The 10,878-nt window shown below is 37.7% G+C and overlaps 1 protein-coding gene across 1 annotated transcript in view; it reads right to left on the minus strand.

Moving 5' to 3' along the window:
* Positions 1-10,878, minus strand: part of ABHD12 (abhydrolase domain containing 12) — a 94,646-nt gene that overhangs the window by 43,642 nt on the left and 40,126 nt on the right. The window contains exon 2 of the mRNA XM_006860672.1: positions 1,653-1,777. Within this exon, the coding sequence (XP_006860734.1) occupies positions 1,653-1,777 (125 nt within the window). The remainder of the gene's footprint in view (positions 1-1,652; positions 1,778-10,878) is intronic.

Genomic DNA, 10,878 nt, shown 5'->3' on the forward strand with positions numbered 1-10,878 from the left:
TTTCTGCTCCCGTAAAAGATTTACAGCCACGAAAATCCTGTACAGGGTCACTATGAGTCGGAACTGACTCTATGGTACTTAACAACAACATATAAGATAATTATACTTTTCCAGGGAATACGTTGGTCTTTTCTAAGGACAATTAATGTTCTCAACTACACAGCTTCAGTAGACCCTCCAATGTTCTTAACAGAGTTTACTCGTCTTGGTTAAAAATGAAATTCTGGTGTGATGCTACAGGATAAGCACTGGACTGCCAATCACAAGGTTGGTGGTTCAAATCCACCAATTGCTCCTGGGAAACCCTACGTAGAGTTGCTATTAGTCGAACTGACTCAACAGCACTTTACTACTAAAAATAATAATGATAATAATTACTGGTTAAAAATAAATACCACTCCCCTCCCATGCAGTACAGTTACCTAGGTACACACACACCAGCCTGGAAAAGCAATGCCATCGTATGACATTTTTAAAAGATATCCTTTTAAAACTAGAAGGGCCATAAGGGAAATGAGAAATGTTCTATTTCTTTTTTAATCTGGGTGGATATATTCATTTATACACATATATTAAGGTAAGTCCAAAAGCATTTCTACAAAATCATATAAACCTTGATTAAACAAAAGTAAGAAAACGTGAAGTTACTGTTGCCCAACACATCCTCCATCTATATCTGTACACTTCATCTCTCTAGCCCTGCCCTGAAGAATTCTGCACTTGTCATGTTACACTACATCAAAATGACAAGTTTGGCATCCCCACAAGGGCTCAATAGTGTTCCTTTTCAATGCTCTTTGAGTTTGGGAAACAAAAACGTCTAAAAGGACGACTGTAGTATGTATAGTGTATGGTTTCTCAACAAAATTCGCACCGGACAGCCCTTGTTACTCTTGTAGAATTCATATTATCATTATTAAAAATAATTTCTCAGCACAACTTTCCTGTCCTTTATCTCACCAAAGCAATTTTCAATGATCTTAAAACTTCTTCCAAATAAGCCCTGTGATTGTCGTCCTGTGCCCTTTGAGAAAACCTATCAAGTTATTCCTTGAAAACTGCAAAAAAAAAACAACCGTTGCCATAACCTTCTGAGCTGACCTGTCTGTCATAAATTTCACTGGCCCAGAAGATCTTCTTGGATACCAATGTTTTGACTGGACCTTTGTTTTGAAGGCATGCTAATAAGAATGTTGTTGTGTTGTGGAGTAGGTTCTGACTCATAGCCACCCTGTAAAAGGTTTCTGAGGAGCGGCTGGTGGGTTCAAACCGATGACCTTGTAGTTAAAATTAACCTTATGGTTCAGTGCTTTATCCTACAGGACTTCCTAACAAGACAAAGACAAGCATACTACTGAGAGAACATGTCTGCAGATTTTCACTTATTACAGAGCTATTTAAACATGTTATATTTGGAATAAATAAGTGCATGTGTGAACTGGAACCCTAGTTGCTATACTTTTTGACCTATTGTTGTGTACATACATGTGTTTGTTTATGTGTATATATATAAACTGCCCCATACAAGATGTGTACATTTTGTAATTTATATCTCAATTAAAAAAAAAAAAAGATATTCTCTAAAATCAGACATCATCATGAAAAATGAACTGTAAGTAAAATTAAAGGAAAAATTCACATACAGCACTTACCAAAATTCAAGAAAATCAGTTTGGCCTGAATCCCAGGACATAGTTTGATGAGAAATGGAATGGCAATGTACAATCCCAAAATACAGAGAAGCATCTTTCTTAGTCGGTACCACAAACCCTTCCGCCTGCAAGAGAGAAGCAATTAATAGATCAAAAGTCAGTTGATACAATTTTGCTATACTTTAATACCAGCATTATAAAAATCACAAAACAAAATACAAGAATATTGTGTTTTCCTACAAGAATAGTGCCATAGTAAAATGACTCTCCACTGTTTTATTAAAATAGTTATTTTAGAAAGACTTTTTTTTTTAATGTTTTATTGTGAATTATATGATAGTTTACATGGGAGAACACTAGTTTTACATTCATTCTATCGTATATCGTTTCATTGCCATGGTTACAATCCCCTCCATGCATCATCAACCAACCAAAGGGTATACCTTGCAAGCCTGCCCCCTACATTACAGCCCCCCACCTCCCACCCCCACCCCCCAGTCTTCAGCACAGGGTCGCTCTCTCTCTCCAGATCTAAAGTCCTCAGCTGCTCCATGTCTTCCTCTCTGTATCCATCTCAGGCATCACTGCTTATTTTAGAAAGACTTTTGATTTAAGGTTAGAATTCTACTGAGGGGGGGAAATTTTTTTTTTTTCCTATCCCACTCTTGGATAACAGTACAAAAAGGCAACCAGATCATAGAAAGTGCTCAGTCTTAAATCAGACCCAAGCAGCAACTTCCTATGAGAAGAGAGTGTTCTCTAGGTCTCTTGGGTACCCTTTCTGCTCATCAAATACAGGGTTGGGTTACTTATTAGCTACCTGTAGGAGGTAAGCCTCCCCCAAGGGCACAAACAAAACCTGTCCAACCAGGTCCTGAAGAGAGCAAGGAAACCAAAACTTTCTGTCACTGCCTCCTACACCACAAAAGTCAGACAGGGACCTAAGAACAGGTGATCACTGCAGGATCTCAAAACTCCCCTTCATCCTTAACAAGCTCAAAGAATGCTCTTCATCCTGTCTCTTTCTGCCTTTTAAAAATGCTTGAATCTGGTCATACATAAACTTTTAGTCTCAGGATCCTTCTACACTAAAAATATTATTTATCATATGAGAAATTAAAACAGAAAATTCTTAAATGTACATTAATTAATCTAATAATAGTAGTAATGAGCTCAATATATAATACTAACAAAAATTGTAAAATAATTATATTTTTCCATACAAAATATTTTAGTATGAAGAGGGACACTTCAGGTTTTCTTTCATTGTAAATTTAAAGAGTTTTTATAAATTTGTTAAAGTCAGACAGCTTAATAAAAGACAGCTGCATATCTGCTTGTTTATTCAAATGGCTGTGATATCACATGCCATGTAGCATCTGGAAAATCCACTGTATCCTCATAAAAGAATGAATGAACAAGTCAAATAACGTCTTGGTGGTGGTGATTATGTGCCGTGGAGTCAGTTCCAACTCATAGCAACTGTGTATAGGGTTTCTGAAGCTGTAAATCTTTATGGGAGCAGAAAGCTTCATCTTTCTTCTGTGGAACTGCTGGTAGTTTCGAACTGCTAACCTTGAAATTAGCAGTCTGACTAATAACCACTATTCTACCTGAGCTCCTTAAAATAACATTGGAAACAATTCACAAACTACAGAGAGCTGTTCAAACAATAAATAATAGAATATCAGAAATGGACAATAAACTGAAAGGACAAAGGAGTAGAATTGAAGAGATAATAAAAAGCCAAAATTAGTGAACTAGAAGATAAATCTGTCAACACTACTAAAACAGAAGAGCAAGCAGAAAAAAGGATAAGCAGTTAAGAACAGGCTACCCATGAGTTAAAGCTAGTCAGCAGACCATTTTTTCTAACTGTTTTCTCCTCAACTTTGGTAAAATATGTACAACAAAATCTACACCATTTCAGTAGTTTCCACGTTCATACACACACAGATTTATTTTTTTTTAAATATATATTTAAACATATCTCAGCTATCAGTGGATTTCTGAGGATAAGTCCTCTCAGTAATACAATTCTGAATCTATATCAGACAATGTTACACTGCTAATTGTGTTTTCAGTGGCTAATATTTCAGACGTGGACTACCTCTCTCTCTTCCTTCTTCCTAGTGTAAATCTGGAAGCTCCAACTGAAACCTTTCCACCATAAGTGACCACCATGCTGATATTTGAAACGCCCATGGCTGACCTTCCAACATCACAGTCAACATGTAAGCCACCACAATACGACAAGCTGATAGACAAGAATTTATTACTGATCAACAATAAAGTAAATCAGAACTATCATACGCTTTTAATGCTTTTTTAGATTAAGCTGAGGGCAAGTCTCATACTTTTCTGGCAAACAGATGGCATGTTCAATGTACCATTAGAAAGAACTCCCAAAACATGAACAAGTATTTGCACACTAGAGTAAAATCTCAAAGTAGAAATTTATATGATAGATAAATTTATAAGCAAATATATCCACTCCACATACATCAACGTAGTTAGATTCAAAAGACCAGGTCATTGCACAGAAATCGGTGTTATGTGAATATGAAGGATGCAAAAATCGGCATTATGTGAAAACGGACAATGATTATATCAATACATAACTGCCAGATTATATCATTACATAACTGCGAAACCACTGAGAATCAGAACCAAGCCAAGGTGACACATAACATTAACCATCACAGACAGTGTTATGAAAATGGACAATGGTAACATCAATACATAACTTCCAAATTATACCATTACTTAACTGTGAAACCACTGAGAATTATAATCAAGCCAAGTTGGCACACATTAACCATCACAGTCAGCATTACTATTACCTCACACCTCAGCATTCATTACTGGCTAGATACATATTGTTATTTCACAAAATTATAAGACAGCAGATTTTTAAATACTGTTGAAAATGTGAAAAGTTAGATAATTAGATAGTTAATAAGTGAACAATACATGTATACAATATTACTTTCAATTTGTTTCAAGAGATAACTCTTATAACATTTGCTTGAGAACACTGCATCTTCTTTATGTTCCACTGAGACGTTCACAAGTCATAAGTCTAAAAGGAAAAGTTGCAAAACAGACAAAGCCACATTCTTTACAGGGCGTGAAAACACTTGTGCCTACACAGGAATCAAGACTCAGAGCTTTTGCTGGAGAATTAACCTTGATGTCCAAAAGGCTGGGGAAACAAGCAAGCAAGCATGTGCTGAGGAATCTTTGGCCTGGGCCAAGAAAGCCTAGTTTGGTCCATCCTGTCTGCTGATCCCCAACATACTACCTTTAACCTTCAATCTTTTTATCTGACTCTGAAATACTAAACTCAGTGCTGGCTCGTAGTTAGTATTCAACCAATACTTGATTAAGTAATTACTGTTGGTGATCATTAATGTAGAAGAATGATCAGAACTGAGTGCCCTAGTTCTTCTGCAAAATATTTGGTTGTCTCTCCTCCCCTGGCATTTGGAACAGACAGACAAGGAGACTTGACTCTCTTTCCCACTGGTCTTTATATAAAATGGGCAGAGGAATGAACTAGGGAATAAATAAAGCTATTCTGGAGTGGCCTAATGAACCTTTTAATCTTTTCAAACTAGAAGGTCCTATTTAAAGATCAAAACCACTTCAAGGGGAAATAAATAGGTTCTGCCCTAGCAAATCAAACAAGTTTAATAAAGCAGGAAATCACAAATAACAGCAAAAAACAACAATAATTTGGCCTGAGATTCTGTTTCTTACCTGCGGTGCCAGTTCACAGGTATAGAAGTCAGAAGCTGGACACAGGGGCACATACTGTCCCAGAAGAAGAGAAGCAGGAAGGAGAGCCTGGGGAGTGCTTATAGCAAGGAAGGGTAAGCAAGGCAGGCTGCACTGCACCACTCAGATCACAACACCCAAAGGAGGAGGATCTTTTCAGTCTGATCTCAGCTCTGAGTGGGTTTTGCCAGAGAGAATATGTTCTTCCACTGAAATTCACATTTATTGCACAGCCTTTGATCATTGTAACTCTTCAGCATTAAATACCAAAGTTTGTGCCTTCTGGGTTAAAATATTGCATATAAGGCACATGTCATAGATGAAGGAAGAATGAGGCTTGTTTATGAGTCATACTGTCAACACAGAATGGAACAAAGCCTATCTTTCCTGATATCTAAAATTGGGACATATGGATCAGACTATTTACACAGACACAGTGTGTCTGTGTGAATACCAGAGGGACTGGTATTTACATTGGAGAATATGGTAATAAAAGATAGGATTGTTGAAATTTCCAGGAAAAAATAACTAATGAAGGCTATTTTAGGGGGGGAAAATTGCTCTAGTCTCCATAGCTTTTGGTCATCATATTCTTTTCTTAGAATGACAGTGTTTTACAACCTACCTTCTGGAGTCAGAAGTAGAAACCTGCCCCAATCATATTATTCATTCAAATTCAATTCAGCTTTTTCTGCTCTTTTCTTCTCCTATGTGCCTTCTCAGATGGTACTCAAACATAAGTAAAATGCATTGAGCAATGGAGACATTATTTTTTTAAAAGATATTCTACACAGTATGTTGTTGTTAAGTGTTGTGTAACTCACAGTGCCCCTGTATAGGGTTTCCAAGGAGCAACTGGTAGGTTTGAACCACTGAGGTTAGCAGTCCAGTGTTTACCCTATAGTGCCACATCAGGACTTTGAACACAGTGTAGCAGATTTATTTTCCAAAAGACCACTAGCTGGTAAGAGACAGAATGCCATGTGAATTGCAATTATGTCTGCTTTCAAATTATGCACTTCTTTATTAAATGCTTTTCTCCTATTGGAAAAAAATAGAGATACTAGTAATCAAAGACTTTGTACTACTTTGCAACACAGAACAGGAAAAGTAATGGCATAGTTAGTCCCCAAAAGCCACAGGTCAGCCATCAAATAAATGCTATAACATCCTCTGGGAAGTTACAATTGGAATTTCTGTTATTATACTGAACTGGCATTATGAATCAAATAATTGTTTTTATCTCTTGATGCCCCGGATGACTGAAAATGAAGATTAACAAAACGAACTTTCATTTCCTAATAGAGCCTATCAAAAGTGAATGGGCAAAAAATACTAAGCTAACTGCAATAAAAATCGAGCAGGAGTGGCAAAAGTAATCTCTGATAAAATAAATTTTAAGGCAAAAACAAGCATAAGAAATGAATAAGCACATTATCTTTAAATGATTATAAAGGGCCAATTGAACAAGATGACATAACCATAATAATATATATACATGTGCCCAATGAAAATGCCACAAAATATGTAAAGCAGACCCTAATAGGATTAGAGAAGGAAATAGACAAATCTACAATAATAGTGGGAGATTTTAACACACCACTTTCAAAAAATGATTGAACAACCAGAAACAAACTTGGCAAAGACACAGAGAAACTAAACAACACAATCAGCCAACTGGACTTCATAGAGGTGTACAGAGCATTCAACAAAACAACAGCACAATACACATTCTTTTCCAGTGCACATGGAACATTCTCCAGAATAGACCAGGTGTTAGGCCACAAAACAAACCTCAATAAATTTACAAACATCAAAATACAACAAACCAACTTCTCAGATCATAATGCTATAAAATTAGAAATCAATAATAGGAAGAGCAAGGAAATAAAGTCAAATACATGGAAACCGAATAACACCATGCTGAAAAGTGAATGGATAGTAGAACAAATAAAAGGTGAAATTACAAAATTCCTAGAAACAAATGAGAATAAAGCACAACATACCAAAATCTTTGGGACACAGCAAAAACAGTGCTGAGAAAACAAACAAGATGGTGGATCAGGTAGAAGTGCAGTGACAAGCTCTGTCAGCAACAATACAGAATACCAGACCAAGCAGGCTCAGAGGATGGTGCCAGAATTCTGAACCACATATAAAGGAATATTTATAAGGTTGGAAGACTTACAGCTAGGGGAATTTGTAGCAGAAGTAGATTAGAGCACTTCTAATCCAAGTGCTCAGCTGCCCCCAGAACCACCAATTTGGGTGAGACCAAGCTGGGGAAAGATCAGAGCAGCCACTGACACCTGACAGAACCACAGAGAAAACAGTGTGGACATTCTTTTTTTTTTTTAATCTGTTCATTGGTCTCTCGCTGTCTGTGCACCTCAATTCAGATGACTAGAGGGGTGCCTGAGTGAGAGGACACCCCCACTTCCACCCCCAGAGGGCTCTACTATGCATGCGCATAGATCGCCTCAAAATTTAAGGAAAGAATTTCGACTTAAAATCAAACGGTAGTGCAGAATGGCCTCAGCTGGCCCTAACTGGTTTATCACTAGGAAAAAGGTCTGAACAGGAGTTGTGGAGCAGGACACGCAGACTAAAATGGAAATAGGCCAAAAATTAAATCCTGAGTTATGTCATAATGACCAACAGTGGCACCTTGAAATTTCTCAGGAAGAAGAGTGAAAAGGGAAGCCCATCTCCTGATCACATCTACTGGAGGCAATCAGAAAGCATAAAAAAAAATATCAAAATACACACCCATATAAGTATTAAGGCCACAGCTAACTCCTGAATAATCCCAAAAAACAGAAGTAGATGACCATATCAGCACATGTCCAGAAATGAGATAAAGTGACTGAGATAAATGATCTGGAAGTAAACCTACACAACATACTAGAAGGAGGGCAGGCTTTGGAAATGCCTGAGAAAGAATTCAGAAAAATGATTATAAAATGTATCAAAACACTATACACTGGAGTTGAGAAAAATAAGGAAGAAGTCAGGAAAGCACTACAGGAACAATCAAATAAGATAGATAGAGCACTGGAAACAATTATAAACCTACAGAAAGAGGTCCAAATGATTAATAATAGAATATCAGAAATGGACAATACACTGAAAGAGCAAAGGAGTAGAACTGAAGAGTTTAGAAGCCAGAACTAGTGAGCTAGAAGATAAATCTCTCAATCTACTAAAATAGAAGAGCAAGCAGAAAAAAAGGATAAAAAAAATCTGAAGAAGGCCTAAGATTCATGTTGGATAATATGAAGAGGAATAACTTAAGAATTACTGGCATTCTAGAACAGGAAAAACCACACAAGTCCACAGAGGAGACAGCTGAAGAGCTTCTGGAAGAAAATTTCTATAACATCCTGAAAAGTGAAAAGATAAGCCTTCAAGAAGGTCAACAAACCCCAGGAAGGATAGACTCTGAAAGAAAATCACCAAGACATATAATAATCAAGCTCTCTAAAATCAAAGATAAGGACAGAATCCTGAAAGCAGCTAGGGAAAAAAGAAGTGTAACATACAAAGGCAAGCAAATCAGATTAAGTTTGGCTCTCTCAGCAGAAACCATGCAGGCAAGAAGGCAATAAAAGAAAAAAACTGCCAACCAAGAACCTCTACCCAGCAAAGCTGTCAATCAAATACAAAGGTATAATCAAAACATTCCAGGATAAACAGAAGCTAAGGGATTTTGCCAATGCCAATGATGCTATGAAAAACATCCTAAAGGGAGTTCTGTGGACTGAGAACCAACAAGAACAGACAATAACCAGAGACTGACGTACGAGGCAGCATCACCCTGAACTCAATTGACAAATGGAAGAGCTAAGAACAGAATAAAATTATAAGAACAGAGATCTGGGAGGTCAGTCAATGATCAAAACAATCACAATGTGAAAGAAGGTAAGCACAGAGAAACAGAGACCCAGGTGGTGAGAAGGTCAGGTAGATTACAAGATAAAATAGACCGGATTAAATGGAATAAAGAGTTAATGGAATATATGGTAACCACAACACTGGGGTTGGGTTGGGTTGAATTTAGTTCAGGTGTTGAGGAGGTCAGTACAAGAAGGGGGAGGAGGTGGAGGAATAAGGAAGATAGGGGAACACGGAGACAGGTTTGCATGGCCTAAGTGGGACAGAGGTAAATAATGATGCATGCACAACCTTGGAACAACAGAGCTCTGCGATACAGGGATCTAGGCATATTTGAACAGGAGAAATAATACTAAGATACTTGACTGTTATGAATATTGGTTTCCCTTGCCCACTACTGTAAAATAAACACTTGAGTGGGATAGAAAGGGATGTTGGGAAACAGGATTACAGAAAACTTGTAAGACCATCTTTGATTGGAATACCTAAAAAGGGTTCTAGAACTTGCCCAGTGAAATAGGCCTCTTGCAAAGCCTTTGCAGAGTATAGGACCCAAGGTGGAATCCTGAGTCCCATCCAAAACCTTATGAGGTGGGACATTCCCAGTAGCAAGGACAAGCAGACCAGTCTGGAACAGCTACAGGGATAGAAGATATATCTTCAAAGAAAGATCATCAGGAAAAACCCAAAACAAAAATGTCAGTATAACTGGCTAGTACAAGAATAAGCAAGCTGTTTGCCAGGAAGTCATCAAGGCAAGCAATCAAGATCCTTCAGGAACAACTCCCCTCTAAGATCGAAACTCAAAAGGAACACATGAGCAGGTATGTAAGTTTGCTAGCAACCACATTGGTCTACTGGTGAGTGGAAGAGGGGGAAAGGCAGCAACGAAGAAATGGGCTGAGTTCAACCATGTTCCATAGACTCCCAATGACCTGAGATGAGAGAGAGAAGAAGAAGGTTTGGTTGGCCCACAGTGTGGTGAGACCTGGAGACACTTTAGCCCATGGACAAGGACATACCCACAGAGGGCTAGAGCTGAGAGTGAAGCATCCAACTGATATGAAGTGAGGGGAGATTCATAAGAACACCCCAACTTACAGACAGTACCCATTTGACCTAGCCTCGATGGCTTGATAATTAGAATTCAACTAGAGGAAGATTACAAAAAAACAAAACAAAAACATTTTATAATGGAAACAAGGCTAAATTGCTACAATTTGATGAATCTAACCTATACTCATGGAGGTAGTAACTCTAACTACCAATAGAGAGGAAAAGAGTCTTCACATCAAGTATTAATGCTATCCCCTCTGTACCCAGGGTAGATAGAGAAAGGAAACTTAGACATTGGCTACCCAAAATAGGGGAAGGAGGGTTATAAAGGCACGAAGTGACTGGCTTACAAGGTTTCATGATGGAGTTTAGTCTAACAGTGTGTGGGGGAAAAAAATAGTTCCCACTGAATAGTTTTCATCTTGTCTAGATGGGTCTGGTGAAAAGAGATGGGGATAAGATTCTTATGATTCAATAGTGAGTAATTGTTATCATG

The sequence above is a fragment of the Chrysochloris asiatica genome, unplaced genomic scaffold (assembly GCF_000296735.1).
Source record: "Chrysochloris asiatica unplaced genomic scaffold, ChrAsi1.0 scaffold00039, whole genome shotgun sequence".
NCBI lineage: Eukaryota > Metazoa > Chordata > Mammalia > Afrosoricida > Chrysochloridae > Chrysochloris > Chrysochloris asiatica.